General features: G+C 49.8%; 1 protein-coding gene across 1 annotated transcript in view; it reads left to right on the top strand.

Annotated features, from left to right (window-relative positions):
* rgl1 (ral guanine nucleotide dissociation stimulator-like 1) overlaps positions 1-21,051 on the top strand; it is a 199,396-nt gene that overhangs the window by 115,787 nt on the left and 62,558 nt on the right. The window contains exon 2 of the mRNA XM_078407806.1: positions 5,409-5,522. Coding sequence (XP_078263932.1) covers positions 5,409-5,522 — 114 coding nt within the window. The remainder of the gene's footprint in view (positions 1-5,408; positions 5,523-21,051) is intronic.

The following is a 21,051-nucleotide window of genomic DNA, read 5'->3' as shown; positions in this document are numbered from 1 at the left end:
AACATATATAACATATAACATATAACAACTACAGCATGGAAACAGGCCTGTCCGGCCCTACCAGTCCACGCCGACCACTCTCCCTGACCTAGTCTCATCTACCTGCACTCAGACCATAACCCTCCAATCCCCTCCTATCCATATACCTATCCAATTTACTCTTAAATAATAAAATCGAGCCAGCCTCCACCACTTCCACCGGAAGCCCATTCCATACAGCCACAACCCTCTGAGTAAAGAAGTTCCCCCTCATGTTACCCCTAAACCTTTGTCCCTCAATTCTGAAACTATGTCCCCTTGTTGGAATCTTCCCCACTCTCAAAGGGAAAAGCCTACCCATGTCAACTCTATCCGTCCCCTGCTATGGGTTTTTTTAAAAAACCTCTCTGCATCTACCCTATTTATTCACAAAATGCTGGAGTAACTCAGCAGGTCAGGCAGCATCTCAGGAGAGAAGGAATGGGTGACGTTTCGGGTCGAGACCCTTCTTCAGACCCGAAACGTCGCCCATTCCTTCTCTCCTGAGATGCTGCCTGACTTGCTGAGTTACTCAGCATCTTTTGAATAAATACCTTCGATTTGTACCAGCATCTGCAGTTATTTTCTTATACTCTCTGCATCTACCCGGTCTATTCCTCTCATGATCTTCTACACCTCTATAAGATCACCCCTCATCCTCCTGCGCTAAGTGTAGAATTAGCAGAACTTTTAAAATGCTAAATGCAAGATAATGGGGCTCTCAGCCAAGTGGAAAGTTGTCTTGCATTCAGCTCAATATATATGTTGAGTCGGGCCTGAGAATTGGCCTGTGCTTGAGTGGAGATTATGGGAGGAGCACTAAACAGTGAGGACAATATACCAAATGAGCATCCCCACATCCGTCATGTCTTCTGTGCCAGAGAGAGAGAGAGAGAGAGAGAGAGAGAGAAATACATCTCGGTGTCACGCTCTTGCGCGCCTGAGTCCAGATACAGATTGTCTGGGTGTTTCCACGGAAACCAGGCATTGTCTGATAATCGGGTCAGAGTCCCGAGTCCCGTGAAAGGAATCGTGACCCTTTCTACAGCTTGCATTTGTGCAGTTTTCCTGCTTTTCCGCTTTGGGGTAGGTGTTTAGTTGCAGACCTAAACCCCTTCAAAAAGCACGCGCTTGAAAGCTAATCCGCTGAAAGTTTTTTTAATTCCGCTCTCCCGACCAGTGCCAGATTTGACCGCGCCAACATTTCTTCCCTGCGACTTGGCCAAGTAATTTGAGTGCCTGTGCTGGAATTGCACTCGATCGGTAATGAGGGTCGACGCGTTGAATGGAGAATTCCATCTGCATGGGATGAGTCCTGTGGGATGCGTGTCGCCACTGCCGAGATTTTAATGATTGATTGCCACCATTTCCATTGCTCAACCCACCCCCTTTTTGTTTTCCGGTGAGCCCCATCACACTGCATTTAACAAAAAAACTTAGCACTTGACCGAGTCCTTTTGTATCCCCGCCCCCACCCCCGTCAATATTTATCCTACCGCGAAAATTTCACAAATCTCCCCTTTCAAGCCTTGCGCAAACGTTAATAATTGTTGGCGTGGCTTTTGGGTACAGCGCGGGTGGAAGGGAGAGGAATGTTGGCACGTAAAACTGTTTTAACCCTCGCCCCCCCCCCTGAAGAAAAATCACCAAGACTTTGCTTGACTTCCTCGCCAGAGTTCATCGACATGATATCAGCAGCACTGCTTTTTTTTGCTGGCACAGCATGTGGCGTGATTAGCGAGCTGCTTTTATTAGTTCTGAGTGGGGGCTTTTTGGAATTTGGATCGTAGCGTGTGTGTTTGGCGAGGAAGATTTGTTGTACACAGTCTGGAAGAGGCAACTGAGGTCTAGTGTACACATCTCAATTGAACTGGGGTTGTTGTTAATTATTCATACAAGTCTGCACAGGCAGATCCATGTCTGCCTGTAAACCCACCCCTCCACACCACTCCTTCCCTTTGTTCTTCTCCTGACTAAGAAAAAACGCTTGCCTGCACCTTTTACTCACAGCAGGCTAGCCGTGCCTCTGCGGCCTCCAGAACATGCCAGCATGAAGCAGACGGCTTCTCTGGGAAGGCAGAGGTAGACTTTGTTGTGGAGAGGGAGGGAGAAAAGAGAGGAGAGAGAGAGACACACACAGAGAGAAAGGGGAGAGAGAGGGAGGGGGAGAGGAGAGAGAGGGAGGGGGAAAGGAGAGAGAGGGAGGGGGAAAGGAGAGAGAGGGAGGGGGAAAGGAGAGAGAGAGGGGGAGAGAGGAGAGAGGAGAGTGTGGGGAGAGGAGAGGGAGGGGGAAAGGAGAGAGAGGGGGGGAGAGAGGAGAGAGTGTGGGAGAGGAGAGGGAGGGGGAGAGGAGAGGGAGGGGGAAGGAGAGAGGGAGGGGGAAAGAGAGAGAGAGAGGGAGGAAATAGAGAGAGAGAGAGAGGGGGAGGAAGAGAGAAAAGGAGGTGGGAGAGAGAGAGGGAGAGAGAGAGAGAGAGAGAGAGTAGACTTTGGAAACTGAGGTTTTCAGCTTGGGCAAACAGGAAAAGCCTCTTGCAGCACGCAGTGGGAGGGAGGGGTTTGCTGTGAACTCTGCCAGCGATGGATTTGCTCCGAAGCCAAACAGCGCAGTAACTTGGTGGAGTGTGTGACAGGATTTCTAAAACTTCAGTTCAAGGCGCCTGAGAACCCGAGAGCCTGGATCATGAAGAGGAAAATAAGAATGCGGTTTACCTTGGAAGCCGAAGACGGTACAGTCAGTTATGCGTTGTTTTTGTTAGCAGTGGGGGTGAGGGGAAATCGTGCCAGAACTAGCCTTTCTTATCTGGGAATATGTTGGCCTTGCGCGCGGCAGTGTGTGAAAAGTGATGCACTGTGCTCTCTCATCTCTAATACGCTTAACTTGTTGACCAGCCCAATTTTCTGTTTTTCCTTAAATTTACAATCTTAATTTTTAATTAAATCTTACTTCATTTTCAAAATCTTGTTGATACCCAGATTCTGAAGGAGGGGGAAAATTGAAGTGAAAGAGTTTTATAACAGGCTTAAGACAATAGACAATAGGTGCAGGAGGAGGCCATTCGGCCCTTCGAGCCAGCACCACCATTCAATGTGATCATGGCTGATCATTCTCAATCAGTACCCCGTTCCTGCCTTCTCCCCATACCCCCTGACTCCGCTATCCTTAAGAGCTCTATCTAGCTCTCTCTTGAATGCATTCAGAGAATTGGCCTCCACTGCCTTCTGAGGCAGAGAATTCCACAGATTCACAACTCTCTAACTGAAAAAGTTTTTCCTCATCTCCGTTCTAAATGGCCTACCCCTTATTCTTATCCTTGCTCTGAAGTGCTACTTGTTTGGGCTGCACTGCAGAGCCTATTGTGAATAACAACTTTCTAGGCTCTGGTCAAAATGCTCACAAAGAGAGGCGGCACGGAGGTGCAGCAGGTCGGACCGATGCCTTGCCACGCCAGAGACCCAGGCTCAGTTGTGGCTTCCAGTGCTGTCTGTGTGTGTGGAGTTTGCACGTTCTCCCCCGTGGTTTCCTCCGGGTGCTCCGGTTTCCTCCCACATTCCCAAAGGGTGTGCTGGGATGGAGGTCAATCGGCCCACTGTGAAATTGTCCCTGGCGTGTCGGGAGGGGATGAGAAAGTGGGAGAACATAGAACTAGCGTGAAGATAGACACGGTGCTGGAGTAACTCAGCGGTCAGGCAGCATCTTGGAGAACATGGATAGGTGAAGTTTCACAGAGTGCTGGAGTAACTCAGCGGGTCAGGCAGCATCTCTGGAGTAAAGGAATGGGTGACGTTTCGAGTCGGATGAAGGATTCCTACCCAAAACGTCACCCATTCCTTCTCTCCAGAGATGCTGCTTGACCCGCTGAGTTATACTCCAGCATTTTGTGTCTTATCTTTGGTGTAAACCAGCATCTGCTGTTCCTTCCCACACGTAGAACTAGTGTGAATGGGTGATCGCAGGGCAGTGTGGATTCGGTGGATTGAAGGGCCAATTTCCATGTTGTACTTCTAAACTAAACTAAACAAGGTTGGGAGAGAGGTGATAGACATTTTGCTTGCATTGATAAATTTGGAGTACGCATGAACGTCGTGTTGCATTGAATGACTGTACTTTCCTCTATTGCAAAATATCATTTTGGTATGGAGAGTGGTTTATATTTAGTTTAGTTTAGAGATACAGCTCGGAAACAGGCCCACCGAGTCCGCACCGACCTGCGATCCCCACACATTAACCCTATCCTACACACACTCGGGACAATCTTTACACTTATACCAGGTCAATTAACCCACAAACCTGCACGTCTTTGGAGTGTGGGAGGAAACTAAATATCTCGGAGAAAACCCACGCAGGTCACGGGAGAACGTACAAACTCCGTACAGACAGCACCCGTAGTCGGGATCGAACCTGGGTCTGTGGCGCTGTGAGGCAGCAGCTCTACCGCTGTGCCTTCGTACCATCTATACACTAAAACTCTCGTTTGTTTGTTTGTTTGTTCCTGAACTACAGCCAAAACGGTACACGATAGCGCGTCTATTTTAGGCCCACCTTACTCACTGACGTCCCTTTGGTGCTAATGGAAGAAGTTTCATTGAAATCGGTGTTATGTTTTTTAAGTTGTTCACATTTTAAAGTTTAAATCTATCTCCTGGGGAGGGAGGGAGGAGGGGTGGGAGGGAGGATGGAGGGGGTGGGAGGGAGGAGGGAGGAGGGAGGATAAGAGGGATTGAGTGGGGGGGGGGGGGATAAGGGTGCTAGACCAATTCAGGAGAGGCTTTGGGTCCACGGCTCGCTCTGGCGCTGCGAGGCCCAGGTCAGTGACACCCTCTCCCCTTCCCTGTCCCCCCTCTCCCCTTCCCTGTCCCCCCTCTGCCTTCCCTGTCCCCCCTCTCCCCTTCCCTGTCCCCCCTCTCCCCTTCCCTGTCCCCCCTCTCCCTTCCCTGTCCCCCCTCTCCCCTTCCCTGTCCCCCCTCTCCCCTTCCCTGTCCCCCCTCTCCCCTTCCCTGTCCCCCCTCTCCCCTTCCCTGTTCCCCCTCTACGAGGAATGGGCCCAACTTGGCCCAACTTGGTCTAGTTTGTTAGTAAATGTATCTCAACGTTAAATGTCACTGTGAGAGCGATCTACACTGCATGTGGGGAACAAAATCTGTGTCGAATGACAACCACTTCAAACTCTGAAACAAGAATCAATCTCACTCTTGTGAAGGTGATGAATATTGCATTGTCTCCCCAGCATACTTAGTGTCCCGTGAGGGGTGCTGGATTATATTTGTACCATCTTCAGCTGGGGCGAGTTGTGTGCCACCTGAATGTTTCCCTGCAGTGAACGATACTTATTGGACATGGTTTCCCTGCAGAAGGACTGAGTGTTTTGTTGTGTTTTGCTCTTCCACAGCACAATTCAGTCCAGGACTGGGGAGAGGAGGCAGAGGAGGGAGCAGTCTACAATGTTACGCTGAAGAAGGTTCAGATACAGCAAGCTGCCAACAAGGGTGTTCGATGGCTGGGGGTGAGTGACCGACCGGCCCTACATTTTGATCTTCAATTACTGCCGTATACAGGTCCACCGCCGGTTTTCCGCCACCCTCGGTTCCACAGCCTTTCCGGGTGACCCGTTTTGACCAACAGAGGTCACGGCCTCCGAGAGGAGTCCGACGGTACCGGAACCTTCCGCCGAGGGGCCGAGACACCGGCCTCGGAAGTCGGCAATGGGGACGGATCTGCCGGCTCAGACCGGGCCGGAGTTCCAGAGCCCTGGACACGGGGGACAAATTCCACCCGCCGATCGGCCGCGGAAGTCCCGACGAGGTGGAGATCGGCCAAGGGCCACATTTTCGGGGGGGGGGGGGGGCATCCAGGGGGGATTTCAAGTGCGCCCTCGTAATTTTGCCCAGATTAAAGGAGGTGCCAGAAAAGTCACTGGTGGACCTGTATTGAGTTCAAAACCTGCTTGCGACTTGCACCACTGATAGAGGTATTTGTGTCAAGGCATTGAGTAGATCGTGCTCTGAGTAGTTGCACAGAGTGGATGGGAATTGTCACTTTGATCACATCGAGCTCTCTGGCGCAGCGGTAGAGCTATTGCCGTACAGCGCCAGAAACCACGGACCGATCCTGACCACAGGTGCTGTCTGTGTGGAGTTTCTACCTTCTCCCCGTGATCTTTGTGGGTTTTCTCCGGGTGCTCCGGTTTCCTCTCACACTCCAGAGACGTACAAGTTTGTAGGTCAGTTCTGTTTAGTTTATTGCCACGTGTACCGAGGTACAGTGAAAAGTTTTTGCAATCGAGTGTAGACAGTGTGTAGATTAATTGGCTTGGTATAAATGTAAAATTGGCCCTAGTGTGCGTAGGGTAGTGTTAGTGTGCGGCGGACTCGGTGGGCCGAAGGGCCTGTTTCCGCGCTACATCGCTAAAACTAAAACTGAAATCACACGCACTGCCCATCCCCGGATTACCACTGACTTCTCTTCCCGGGAGCTCTTCATAACCCGTACGGTTTGCAAATGGGAAATGCAGATTTTCCCACTTGGTAGAAGATGCCTCCAGTCCCGTAGCAACTGCCAAATCCACCCCCTGCCCTCCCAAACACTCTCCTGGATGGGCAGAGGGGAGGACCTGCATCTAAATGTAGAGCAGACAAAATGTGTAGGAAGGAACTGCAGATGCTGATTTACACCAAAGACAGACGCAAAATCCTGGAGTAACTCAGCGGGACAGGTGGCATTCTAAACAGAAGGAATGGCTGAAGTTTCGGGCCTATCTTCAGTGTAAACCAGCATCTGCAGTTCTTATAATCGCCCTCTATATCTCCCTCGCTTCCCTCACCCCGGACTCTCAGTCTGAAGAAGGGTCTTGACCCGAGACCTCACCCACTCCAGCATTTTGTGACTATCTTAAATGTCGAGCAAGATGGGGGTAAATGGGCCGGAAGAGAATAATATGCAATGTCAAATATTACCACCTTTTAAACTCAAGTATTCCCATCTACAGTGGATCAGTTCATCTCATTACTTTGTGCACAGTCTGTATTGGAGAACTTTATGTTGAGGTTTATTATTGTCACGTGTATTGAGGTACAGTGAAAACATAGAAAATAGGTGCAGGAGTAGGCCATTCGGCCCTTCGAGCCAGCACCGCCATTCAATATGATCATGGCTGATCATCCAACTCAGTATCCCGTACCTGCCTTCTCTCCATACCCCCTGATCCCTTTAGCCACAAGGGCCGCATCTAACTTCCTCTTAAATATAGCCAATGAACTGGCCTCAACTACCTTCTGTGGCAGAGAATTCCACCAAAAGCTTTGTCTTCAAAGGTTTCACAAAGGTCTTTTATTGTTACTAATCATCCATACTAAAACAACAAGACAACAACTACATAAAGGTTAACATAAACATGCACCACAGCAGATTCCTCACTGTGATGGAAGGCAATGAAGTCTAATCTTCCTCCCTCATTTTTCTCCCGCTGTCGGGGCAGTCGAACCGTCCGCAGTCGAAGCTCCCGCGTCGGGGCGGTCGAAGCCCCCGCGGATTGTAGTTCCCGAAGTCGGTCTCTGACCAGAGACCGCGATGGTAAGTCCGTAGGCTCCCCGTGGTGGAGCTCTCGAAGTCGGCCTCCAGCAGAGTCCGCCAGCTCCTCGATGTTAGGCCGCAGTGCGGACAGAGATACGACACGGAAACAAATCACATCTCTGTCGAAGTAAGAGATTAAAAATGGTTCCCCCCCACCCCCCCCCCCCTCCCCCCACCCCCCACATAAAACAAGCTAAAGAACACTGAAACATACATTTAACACATATTAAAAAACACCAATGAAGATAGGGGCAGACAGACTGTTGGCGAGGCAGCCACCTGATGGTTGAATTTTGCAAACAGATCAGATAATCCGATACATCAATACAATCGTGTCAAACTCAAATACAATAGGTAGAGCAAAGAGGAAGATACAGAGTGCAGGATATAGTTCTCAGCATTGTAGGGCATCAGTTCCACAGACAAAGGTTACTGTCTACAATGGGGTAGAGGTGAATCGGACAGTCAGACAGCACCTGATCATCAGGCTGCTATCAGGCAACTGAACCATCCTACCACAACCAGAGAGCAGTGCTAAACTACTATTTACCTCATTGGTGACACTCGGACTATCCTTGACTGGATTTTGCTGGCTTTACACTAAACGTTATTCCCTTAACATGTATCTGTTCACTGTAAATGGATCTATTGCAATCATGTGTTGTCTTTCTGCTGACCGGTTAGCACACAACAAAAGCTTTTCACTGTACCTCGGTACAGGTGACAATAAACTAAACTGAAACTGAACTGACCCTAGCTTAGGGGAGGAAGAACTGTCACTGAAAGGAAGCATGCAGGTACAGCAGGCAGTGAAGAAAGCCAATGGAATGTTGGCCTTCATAACGAGGAGTTGAGTATAGGAGCAAAGAGGTCCTTCTGCAGTTGTACAGGGCCCTAGTGAGACCGCACCTGGAGTACTGTGTGCAGTTTTGGTCTCCAAATTTGAGGAAGGATATTCTTGCTATTGAGGGCGTGCAGATTAGGTTCACTAGGTTAATTCCTGGAATGGCAGGACTGTCATATGTTGAAAGACTGGAGCGACTAGGCTTGTATACACTGGAATTTAGAAGGATGAGAGGAGATCTTATTGAAACGTATAAGATTATTAAGGGGTTGGACACGTTAGAGGCAGGAAACATGTTCCCAATGTTGGGGGAGTCCAGAACCAGGGGCCACAGTTTAAGAATAAGGGGTAGGCCATTTAGAACGGAGATGAGGAAAAACCTTTTCAGTCAGAGAGTTGTAAATCTGTGGAATTCTCTGCCTCAGAAGGCAGTGGAGGCCAATTCTCTGAATGCATTCAAGAGAGAGCTAGATAGAGCTCTTAAGGATAGCGGAGTCAGAGGGTATGGGGAGAAGGCAGGAACGGGGTACTGATTGAGAATGATCAGCCGTAATCGCATTGAATGGCGGTGCTGGCTCGAAGGGCCGAATGGCCTCCTCCTGCACCTATTGTATCTTGACTGTTCAGAAACCTGGTAGCGGAGGGGAAGAAGCTGTTCCTGAGTCTGGCGATGCGTACAGACTGAGGAAACGTCACCCGTTCTTTCTCTCCAGAGATGCTGCCCGTCCCGCTGTTACTCCAGCGTTTAGTGTTCGTCTTCGGCTTGAACCAGCATCTGCAGTTCCTCCTTACACGGATCTCAGCAAAGCCCTACGTGCGCTGTGAGGCCGCACGCCAGTTCCACGGAGAACTATTTCCGATGCTGGTGTTGCGGCGGATTCGCACGTGTGACACTGGGTCGTGCCAAGCTGAAGCCCGCGTTAAACATAGATGCTCATTCTTAACCGAAACCACGATCCTTCTTTCCCCCTGCTCCCCCCTAGAGTTTGGGTTGGGTTTGGCCGATTTTGTCCTGCAGGAGATCCTCCCGGAGTTTGGCGTGGGGTTTTCCCACCAGAAACGGTCTGCTCGTGTGTGGACAGCGACTGGCACTCTGCTGGGATCCCACGGCAGCTGTTTCTAGCAGATCATCGCAAATCGGTTTGATTGGGTTTCTATTTTAAACTGCAGAGGGTTTTTTTTTTAAGAACTGCTGACTCTGCAACTCACACAGCAGAAAGGCAGAGCCAGGATCTTCAGCATTTTTACGGCTGGCAGCATGCGTGGAAGTCATCAGGGATGGTCGACTAATATAGACGAGGCATTCCTTGCGGTTCTGCACTTGTTTTTCAATGCTGTTTAATGGCACGCACGCGGGAGTTCACGCCAAGCAGCTTCACCGCGTAAAAATCAATTGTGATACAGAGGGATCATGGCCATATCGATCGCAACATCTGCTGCCGACCTACTAGTGTGTCCATTCTAAAGGCTTTGGAAAGTAAACATGGACATCCAGCAGGACCTTCGGCCCGCAATGTCCGTGCCGAAAATGTACCAAATTAAACAAACCTCCTCTGCCTGCCGTGATCCATATCCCTTCATTACCTGTCGGGCGGCACGGTGGCTCAGCGGTAGAGTTGCTGCCTCACAGCGCCAGAGTCCCGGGTTCCATCCTCACTACGGGTGCTGTAAATTGTGGCCCTCTCACCTTCAAGCTGTCCCTTCTAGTCTTCGTCTCTGTGCACTCTAGTCCAGTCTTTCCCAGCACTTTGTACGGAGGCACGGTGGCGCAGCGGTAGAGTTGCTGCCTCACAGCGCCAGAGTCCCGGGTTCCATCCTCACTATGGGTGCTGTAAAAAATACCATGCCCGGCACAAGTCCGTTAAATTGTGGCCCTCTCACCTTAAAGCTGTGCCTTCTAGTCTTCGTCTCTGTGCACTCTAGTCCAGTCTTTCCCAGCACTTTGTAAGGAGGCACGGTGGCGCAGTGGTAGAGTCGCTGCCTCACGGCGCCTGAGACCCGGGTTCCATCCCAACTACGGGCGCTGTCTGTACGGTGTTTGTACGTTCTCCCCGTGACCCGCGTGGGTTTTCTCCGGGTGCTCCGGTTTCCTCCCACACTCCAATGACGTGCAGGTGTGTAGACTAGTTGACTTGGTAAGATTGTAAATTCTCCCTAGCGTGTGCAGGATAGTGTTAGTGTGCGGGGATCGCTGGTCGGCGCGGATTCAGTGGGCTGAAGAGAGAGGGGGGGGGGGTGGGTTGAGGGGACAGCGGTGAGGGCTAATAACGAGTAAATAGGGATGGGGAAGGTGCTAATGTGGTGACAGGGAACCGCAGACAAAGCCTGAAAGTAGTGGCGTGGAATGGACACCCAAGATCCTGGGATGCCATTGATGATGTTATAGCGTCTGTCATCTACATACTAAAACTCTCGTTTGTTATCTTGTTTGTGACTGAACTTCAGCCAAAACGGTACACGATAGCGCGACAATTTTAGGCCCACCTTACTCACCATTGTCACTTTAGTGATAATGCAAGTAGTTTTATTGAAATCGGTCTTATATTCACATTTTAAAGGGAGGGAGGGAGGGGGGGGGGTTGAGGAGAGGGGGGTGGGGGAGGAGAGGGTGCTGCACCAATGCAGGAGAGGTTTGGGCCCAACGGGTCCACTTGGTCTAGTTGTAACCAAAAATTGGATTGACTGTCAACTAAGTTAGACTTTGATTTATTCACAAAATGCTGGAGTAACTCAGCAGGTCAGGCAGCATCTCGGGAGAGAAGGAATGGGTGACGTTTCGGGTCGAGACCCTTCTTCAGACTGATGTCGGGGGTGGGACAAAGGAAGGATATAGGTGGAGACAGGAAGATAGCGGGAGAACTGGGAAGGGGGAGGGGAAGGGAGGGACAGAGGAGCTATCTGAAGTTGGAGAAGTCGACGTTCATACCACCGGGCTGCAAACTGCCCAGGCGAAATATGAGGTGCTGTTCCTCCAATTTCCGGCGGACCTCACTATGGCACTGGAGGAGGCCCATGACAGAGAGGTCAGACTGGGAATGGGAGGGAGAGTTAAAGTGCTGGGCCACCGGGAGATCAGTTGCGTTAATGCGGACCGAGCGCTTGGTTTCGCCGATATAAATAAGTTGACATCTAGAGCAGCGGATGCAATAGATGAGGTTGGAGGAGGTGCAGGTGAACCTCTGTCTCACCTGGAAAGACTGTTTGGGTCCTTTGATGGAGTTGAGGGGGGAGGTAAAGGGACAGGTGTTGCATCTCGTGGGGTTGCAGGGGAAAGTGCCCGGGGTTGGGTGGTTTGGGTAGGAAGGGACGAGTGGACCAGGGAGTTACGGAGGGAACGGTCTCTGCGGAATGCAGAGAGGGGAGGGGATGGGAAGATATGGCCAGTGGTGGGGTCCTGTTGTAGGTGACGGAAATGTTGGTGGATGATATGTTGGATCCGCTGGCTGGTGGGGTGGAAGGTGAGAACGAGGGGGATCCTGTCCTTGTTGCGAGTGGGGGGAGGGGGAGCAAGAGCGGAGCTGCGGGATGTAGAAGAGACCCTAGTGAGAGCCTCATCTATAATGGAAGAGGGGAAGCCCCGTTTTCTGAAGAACGAGGACATCTCGGAAGCCCTAGTCTGAAACACCTCATCCCGGGCGCAGATGCGGCGTAGACGGAGGAATTGGGAGTAGGGGATAGACTTTTTGCAGGTGACCGGGTGGGAAGAAGTGTAGTCCAGATAGCTGTGTGAGTCGGTGGGCTTGTAGTAAATGTCCGTCACTAGCCTGTCTCCTGTGATGGAGTAGATAACAGATAGCTCCTCTGTCCCTCCTTTCCCCTCCTCCTTCCCAGATCTCCCTCTATCTTCCTGTCTCCACCTATATCCTTCCTTTGTCCCACCCACGACATCAGTCTGAAGAAGGGTCTCGACCCGAAACGTCACCCATTCCTTCTCTCCCGAGATGCTGCCTGACCTGCTGAGTTACTCCAGCATTTTGTGAATAAATCGATTTGTACCAGCATCTGCAGTTATTTTCTTAAACTAAGTTAGACTTATGGGTAATCATCTCATTCTGTAACCAAGACCTAATTTGTCATCTAATTAAGTCTTTCAGTAAAACCTCTATTCTGTAATTAAGACCTAGTTTTACTGTTAATCAGATTTCTGCGTAATTTTGTCAGCTGGGAATATAAAAGATGCACCAAAGACTGGTCAATAGACAATAGGTGCAGGAGGAGGCCATTCGACCCTTCGAGCCAGCACCGCCATTCAATGTGATCATGGCTGATCATTCTCAATCAATACCCCGTTCCTGCCTTCTCCTCATACCCCCTGACTCCGCTATCTTTAAGAGCTCTATCTAACTCTTCTCTTGAATGCACAGAATGGTCTGGCGCACACCAGTTTTAACAAATCACCCGTTGCTTCGAACACCAACTCCTTGTGGCCTGTCCATTTGCTCCTCAAGTGGTGTTGTTTGTAGGCTAGGAAAATAACTGCAGATGCTGGTGCAAATCGAAGGTATTTATTCACAAAATGCCGGAGTAACTCAGCGGGTCAGGCAACATCTAAGAGAGAAGGAATGGGTGACGCTTCAGGTCGAGACCCTTCCTCAGACTGATGGTCTGTCTGATCAGCCTGAGGAAGGGTCTCGACTCGAAACGTCACCCATTCCCCCTCTCCAAGATGCTGCCTGACCTGCTGCGATACTCCAGCATGCTGTGACACCTTGTTTGTAGGTTAGTTATTCCGTCTGCCAGTGTAACTCCTCTTCCTGTGTCTTCTGCGGCCATAAAGTTGTGAATCTCTGTTTTACATCGGTGGGATTGCGACTATCCACTTACTGTAACCGACCACGATGCAGGGACAGGATATTTGTCTTGTGGTGCTCCAAATGGCCGGAATTGTCAACGTTTGAATTTCCTCCAAACGTAGGAAATTCTAAGGGAGGAGTGGCCTTTGCTCCTGTGCAGTTAGGAAGTGTGTTACCTCCACCAGGACAAAAGTGCAGTCAGTGTCTACCGTTTAAATCCTCACAAGCTTGGTCGTTTATCCTGCTGTTTTAAAAATTAAATCCCCCCACCTCGCTGTTTTTCTTAAATGTCTGTTAAATTGAAGCCCTTGGAACGTAAAACGTCCCTGCTTCTATTTTAAAGAATTGGGGTAATTTTCCTCGGTGTCCTGACTCGTATTTGTCTTTTGCCAATGTGGAATAAGCAGCGCGGTGGCACAGCGGTAGAGTTGCTGCCTCACAGCGCCAGGGACCCGGGTTCCATCCTGACGACCGGTGCTGTCTGCACGCAGTTTGTCATTTCCCCCCGTGACCGCGTGGGTTTTCTCCGGGTGCTCCGGTTTCCTCCCACACTCCAAAGACGTGCAGGTTAATTGGCGTCTGTAAATGTCTAAATCGCCTCTAGTGTGTGGGATAGTGGTCAGTGTAGGGGGTGATCGCTGGTCGGCTCAGACTCGGTGGGTCGAAGGGCCCGTTTCCGCCCTGTATCTCTATGAAGTATCAAGTCTGAAGCAGCCCACCTGTTTTCGTCAAATGACCTGTTTGTGGGGGGATTACTGTGCAAATTGGTGGAAAGCACAACATTACAACAGAATCTATACCTCGCTGTGTTATGAGCTGCAAGACCGTTTGGGGATTGGTGCAAATGGACATAAGCACGATGCACAGGAGGCTTATCGTAACAAGGTCACTTGACACATTAAAGCAGCTCTCAGACACACTAGATTATTTTCTTAATCAGTTTAATTCCTCAAGGCCGTCACGTGAGTTGCCATTGCTGGCGTACTTCCCCACCTTTGCCCCTCAAGATAGAATAATTCTGGTGTACACCCAACACAAAATGCTCCTCATAGATTGAGTGCATGAATGCTTTCAAAGACTGTCCCAATGCAATGCAATCAGTCTGAAGAAGGGTCTCGACCCGAAACGTCACCCATTCCTTCTCTCCTGAGATGCTGCCTGACCTGCTGAGTTACTCCAGCATTTTGTGTATAAATGTCCCAATGCAATCGAACTCTTTCACAATCCACACGCTACGTAGCGTGGCAGAGTAGTTAGTATTGTCTGGCTGCTTCCTACAATGAATGGTGTTTAATCTAGAGACGCAGTGGGGAAACAGGCCCTTCAGCCCACCGAGTCCACACCGACCCAGCGATCCCCGCACACTAACGCTATCCTGCACACACTCGGGACAAGTTGCAATTATACCGAGCCATTTAACCTACAAACCTGCACGCCTTTGGAGTGTGGGAGGAAACCGGAGCACCGGGCGAAAACCCACGGGGAGAACGTACAAACTCCGCACAGACAGCACCCATAGTGAGGATCGAACCTGGGTCTCAGGCTCTGTGAGGCAGCAGCTCTACCCTGCTGCCCTGGTTTGGGCTTATTATTGTCACGTGTACCGAGGTACAGTCAAAGCTCGCTTTGTTTTGCAAGCTATCCAAGCAGATCAGATGTAGCATACATAGATCCAATCAGTCCAAACTCAAGTACAATAGGTAGGGCAAAGGGGAAGATACAGAGTGCAGAATATATTGAATAAACTTCATCAGCCAAGTATGTAGACACACAAGGAATTTGCCTTGGTGCTTTGCTCGCAAGGATAACAACACGATATACAATTAAAAATAAAACATTATAACTTAAACATGTGACGAATAAAATAAAATACCAGAGCAAAAGGAGGCAACAGACTTTTAGAGTAGAACTACTACTCGTGGAAAAAAGGTGTTTTTATGTCTGGCTGTGGCAGCTATGTCCTCAACATTGTAGCGCACCACTTCTACAGTCAAAGTCCAACGTTCGCAGTGGGGCGGAGGTGAATCGGACAGTACCCTAGCTTATGGAAGGACCATTCAGAAGCCTGATAACAGAGGGGAAGAAGCTGTTTCTGAGTCTGGTGGTGCGTGCTTTCAAACTTCTGTACCCTCTGCCAGATGTGAGCAGGGGGAAGAAGCAATGACTGACGTAGGACATCTTTGATTATGTTGGCTATTGTTCTGAGGCAGTGTGAAATGTCGATGGAGTCAATGGTGGAAAGGCTTGTCTGTGTGACAGACTGGATCTACATCTACAACCCTCTGCAATTTCTTGCTGTCTTGGGCAGAGCTGTTTCCAAACCAAGCTGTGATGCACTCTTAGTCTGAAGAATGGTCTCGACCCGAAACGTCGCCCATTCCTTCTCTCCAGAGGCGCTGCCTGACCCGCTGAGTTACTCCAGTGTTTTTGTGTCTGCCTTCGGTGTAAACCTGCATCTGTAGTTCCTTCATACGCAGTATGCTCTCTCTGAACTTTCTATGGACATTAGATCCTTTTGCTTTCCTTGGCAGTATTTAGGGGAGGCGGGAAATGGCTGTCAGTGGTGTTCCTGCAACTGCGGTCAGTCAGTATGACTAAGATGTTCCGTGTCTTGTTTTTTTTAGATTTAGATTTTTTTTAGATTTAGAGATACAGCGCGGAAACAGGCCCTTCGGCCCACCGGGTCCGCGCCGCCCAGCGATCCCCGCACACTAACACTATCCTACACACCCTAGGGACAATTTTTTACATTTGCCCAGCCAATTAACCTACAAACCTGTACGTTTTTGGAGTGTGGGAGGAAACCGAAGATCTTGGAGAAAACCCACGCAGGTCACGGGGAGAACGTACAAACTCCGTACAGACGGCGCCCGTAGTCAGGATCGAACCTGAGTCTCTGGCGCTGCATTCACTGTAAGGCGGCAACTCTACCGCTGCGCCACCGTGCCGCCCTTCTCTCTTCCTCTCTCGCGTTTTACCGACAATGCAAGTCATGCCAATGGCATCTGACCTAGCAAGTGGCGTCTCCTTTCCCTAACCTTGCAATGTAGGGTGGGGATTGTTTTTGTGTCACTCATCCTTGGGTTATTATGATAATCAAATGATTCATAACTGGAAAGCCAGGAACTTTTAAATCTGGAGCTTAGTATTTCCTCTCGGGTTTGCCAGGAACCTACTTGGAAGTTCTTGAGCTTCAGCCAACTACCCATATGTTCAATTTATTCGGAGTTGCGTGATTTCTCATAAGTCTGTGCATTGGTCATCAATTAAATAACGTTGAATGCCAATGGCAGGGGAATCAGAATGTTTAGTTTAGTTTAGAGACACTGAACTAAATTTCAGCCCATCCAGTCCGCGCCGACCAGTGATCCCGTACACTAGCACTATCCCACACACCAGGGACAATTGACAATTTTACCAAAGCCAATTAACCTACAGACCTGGAGTGTGGGAGGGAATCGGAGCGCCCGGGGGAAACCCAGGCGGTCACTGGGAGAACGTACAAACTCCCTACAGACAGCACCCGCAATCAGGATCGAACCCGGGACTCTGACGTGGCAAGGCAGCAACTCTACCGCTGAGCCACCGTGCTGTTGAGTAGAGCTGTCGAGCATAGGTGCAGCGGTAGAGACCCAGGTTTGATCCTGACTGCGGGTGCTGTCTGTACGGAGTTTATACGTTCTCCCTGTGTCTGCGTGGGTTTTCCCCCAGGTTCTCAGATGTCCTCCCACACTCCAAAGACGTACAGGTTTGGAGGATAAGAGTAAAAATTGTAAATTGTCCCTAGTGTGCAGGATAGAGCTTATGTACATGGGTCGCTGGTCGGCATGGACTCGGTGGGCTGAAGGGCCTGTTTCAGCGCTGTATCTCTAAACTAAAACTAAACTAATAGACAATAGGTGCAGGAGGAGGCCATTCAGCCCTTCGAGCCAGCACCGCCATTCAATGTGATCATGGCTGATCATTCTCAATCAGTACCCCGTTCCTGCCTTCTCCCCATACCCCCTGACTCCGCTATCCTTAAGAGCTCTATCCAGCTCTCTCTTGAATGCATTCAGAGAATTGGCCTCCACTGCCTTCTGAGGCAGAGAATTCCACAGATTCACAACTCTCTGACTGAAAAGGTTTTTCCTCATCTCAGTTCTAAATGGCCGACCCCTTATTCTTAAACTGTGGCCCCTTGTTCTGGACTCCCCCAACATTGGGAACATGTTTCCTGCCTCTAACATGTCCAACCCCTTAATAATCTTATACGTTATTGTTGTACAGCACGGAAACCCAATGACTCATGCCAAGCAAGTTGGCATACTGGCCTAGTCCCATTTGCCCGCACATGACCCTTGGCCCTCTAAACCCTTCCTTATCTGCACATCCGTGAAACTGTCTTTTAAAAGTCATAATTGTATCCTCCTCTGTCAGAATTATGTTGAGTGTCCTTGAACCAATACTGAAAGAACAGGGTGAGTTTTGGAGCCAAAAGTGTCTCATGTCAAGTATTAACACATCCGTGGCAGAATGCCTACTCTTCTGCTGTTGATTTCAAGTGCATAAGTTATCCATTACAAACCAGTGTAGGATATGACTAATTCTCCAAGGGTCAATATTGACTTGGTCTGATTTAAATTATTAACACTACCAACATGACATGTATGGATAGTTGACAATGTTTAGTTAGGATGTGCGACTCTGTGCACACTAATAGTCCAGTTAGTACAAATTAACCAGGTCGCATCCTGTTAGCTAAGTGATATATAGAAAATAACTGCAGATGCTGGTACAAATCGAAGGTATTTATTGACTAAATGCTGGAGTAACTCAGCCAGTCAGGCAGCATCTCAGGAGAGAAGGAATGGGTGACGTTTCAGGTCGAGACCTGCCTGAGATCCTGAGATGCTGCCTGACCTGCTGAGTTACTCCAGCATTTTGTGAATAAATACCTTCTGTTAGCTAAGTGAAATCAGCTCCACTCTTGGACTCTCAGTCATGTAGCCATCCTGTGCAACAGAGGTGTAAATAGGATTAAGTCTGAAGAGGCCTGACATCTATTGGCTGGAGTTCAGAAGGATGAGGGGGGACCTAATTGAAACTTACCGAACAGTGAGCGGCCTGGATCGAGTGGATGTGGAGAGGATGTTTCCACTAGTGGGAGAGTCTAGGACCAGAGGGCACAGCCTCAGAATAAAAAGACGCACCTTTAGAAAGGAGACGAGGAGGGATTTCTTTAGCTAGTGGTGAATCTGTGGAATTAATTGATATTTGGATATTTTTAAGGCAGAGATTGGCAGGTTCTTGATTAGTACGAGTGTCAGGGGTTATGGGGAGAAGGCAGGAGAATGGGGTTAGGAGGGAAAGATAGATCAGCCATGATTGAATGGCGGAGTAGACCTGATGCGACGATGGGCAAATTCTGCTCCTATAACATATGAAAGGTCGCCTATCCATGTTCTCCAGAGATGCTGCCTGACCCGCTAAATGACTCCAGTGCTTTGTGTCTTGTTTTGTAAACCAGTGTCTGCCGTTCCTTGGAACCTCCAGTATCTTGTTCAGCTCTTTCTAGAGTTGATGCCTGGCCTGACCAAAATGTGTACTGGTGAAGTCTAGACTTCAGGCGACTCACTAATTGATTTAATTGTTCTCCTCGATACTTTTTTTGGAATTTTGGCACGTCAATCTTTTTCCAATGAACATCCTTTATTGCCAGCTGCTTTGATTTGAAGGAAATTCATCTTTGTTGTTGGAATATGCAAGTGGAGGTGGCCAGGATTAATATGGGGAAGTTATTAAAAGGAGACAGTGCTGGAGTGACTCCAGCATCCTTGATGGGGGGAATGGATAGAGGGCGTTTTGGGTCTGAAGAACGTTGTCTGTCCATTACCTCCACAGGTGTTGCCCAATCTGCTGAGTTACTCCAGCATTTTGTGTCCTTTTGTGTACTCACCAGCATCTGCTGTTATTCCTGGCTTAGCGTTTAGGGATACAGCGTGGAAACAGGCCCTTCGACCCACCCAGTCCGTGCCGACCAGCGATCCATATACACTAGCGCTATCCGACACACCAGGGGCAATGTACAGAAGCCAATTAACCTACAAACCTGCACTCCTTGGAGTGTGGGAGGAAGCCCGAGCACCCGGAGAAAACCCACGCAGTCACGGGGAGAACGTGCAAAGTCCATACAGACAGCACCCGTAGTCAGGATCGAACCTGGGACTCTGGCGCTGTGAGGCAGCAACTCTACCGCTGAGCCACCGTGCTGGGGACGTCCTTTCTACTGCGGACGTTACCAGTTATCTATCATGGGTATGAGATTCTGCCCAAAGTCTTAAAGCAACCTGTGATCCAAGCATTCACAAGCAGTTCCCACCTGCATGGGAACGTGCAGCTCGGATGCCCATGGGTCTGCCATTAGATTGAATCGTAATGAACTTGGGCCTACAATCTGGGCAGTACACAAGTGTCGCCATTTGTTGGCTCTGACAAAGTTACAAAAATACCGAACAGTCCTATCTACTGTGGGTGTGGGGGGGGGGTAGTGTCTGTGGGGGGGGGGGGGGTGTGGGTGTAGGGGGGGTGTGGGTGTAGGGGGGGTGTGGGTGTAGGGGGGGTGTGGGTGTAGGGTTGGTTGGTGTTGTGGGGGGATGTGGGGGTGGGTGTGAGGGGGTGTGTGGGTGTAGGGGGGTGTGGGTGTAGGGGTGGGGTTGGGTGTAGTGGGTGTAGGGGGTTGGGGTGGGTGTGGGTGGAGGGGGGGTGGGATTTGGGTGTAGGGTGGGTGTAGGGGGTGTAGTGTGGGTGTGGGGGGGTGGGTGTAGGGTGAGTGGGTGTTGGGTGTAGGGTGGGTGGGTGGTGGGGGTGTGGGTGTAGGGGGGGTGTGGGTAAAGGGGAGGGTGGGGGGTGGGTGTGGGTGGGGGGGTGGGATTTGGGTGTAGGGTGGGTGTAGGGGGTGTAGGGTGGGTGTGGGGGTGTGGGGGGGGTGGGTGTAGGGTGAGTGGGTGTTGGGTGTAGGGTGGGTGGGTGGTGGGTGTGGGTAAAGGGGAGGGTGGGGGGTGGGTGTGGGTGGTGAGTGGGTGTTCCAGCATTGGTGTAAGTCTTGTTACTGACACAATCAGACCAGGCAAACCTTCACAGCGACTTGAACAGATTGAATAGAGAACACAACCTATCAAACAGCTAACAGTGGCCCGTTCCACCATTACTTCTTTGCACATCTTTCATTCTTTTGTTCTATATCTCTCCACATCACCGTCTACATCTCTTTTCCCCTCTCCCCTGACTCTCAGTCTGAAGAAGGGTCTCGACCCGAAACGTCACCCATTCCTTCTCTCCTGAGATCCTGCCTGACCTGCTGAGTTACTCCAGCATTTTGTGAATTAATTAACTGAAACACCCTATATTTTGACATGCTGTAAACCTTGCAGCACTCCATTCTTGCTAAGCCGAGTGATTTTGCCAAGGCTGAGATCTGGCTCGTCTTGCCTCGATGTTTTTAATTTAGAGTGGGATGGAAATGTTTTGAGCAGATGCTTTGGAAGCCAAGTAATTGCATTAAAAGTGCTGTATTTTGTTAAAAGGAAATCTAAAACCGCTCTGATATTGGATTTCAGGAATTACAAGCAGCAAAGTCATCTGTTGCCGGCCCTGCTTTGTTCTAGCCTTTTCCTGCCTCTAGTTTCCCTCCCTCTTACTTTCATTCTGAAGAAGGGCCCCAACCCAAAATGTCACCCTTCCTTTTTCCTCCAGAGATGATGCCTGACCCGCTGAGTTACTCCAGCATCTGCAATTACGTCCGACACAATAGATATTCAACCATGTGTGTTTAACTTAATGACCCT

The sequence above is a fragment of the Rhinoraja longicauda genome, chromosome 11 (genome assembly GCF_053455715.1).
Source record: "Rhinoraja longicauda isolate Sanriku21f chromosome 11, sRhiLon1.1, whole genome shotgun sequence".
NCBI lineage: Eukaryota > Metazoa > Chordata > Chondrichthyes > Rajiformes > Arhynchobatidae > Rhinoraja > Rhinoraja longicauda.
This window is presented reverse-complemented; position numbering and strand designations above follow the sequence as displayed.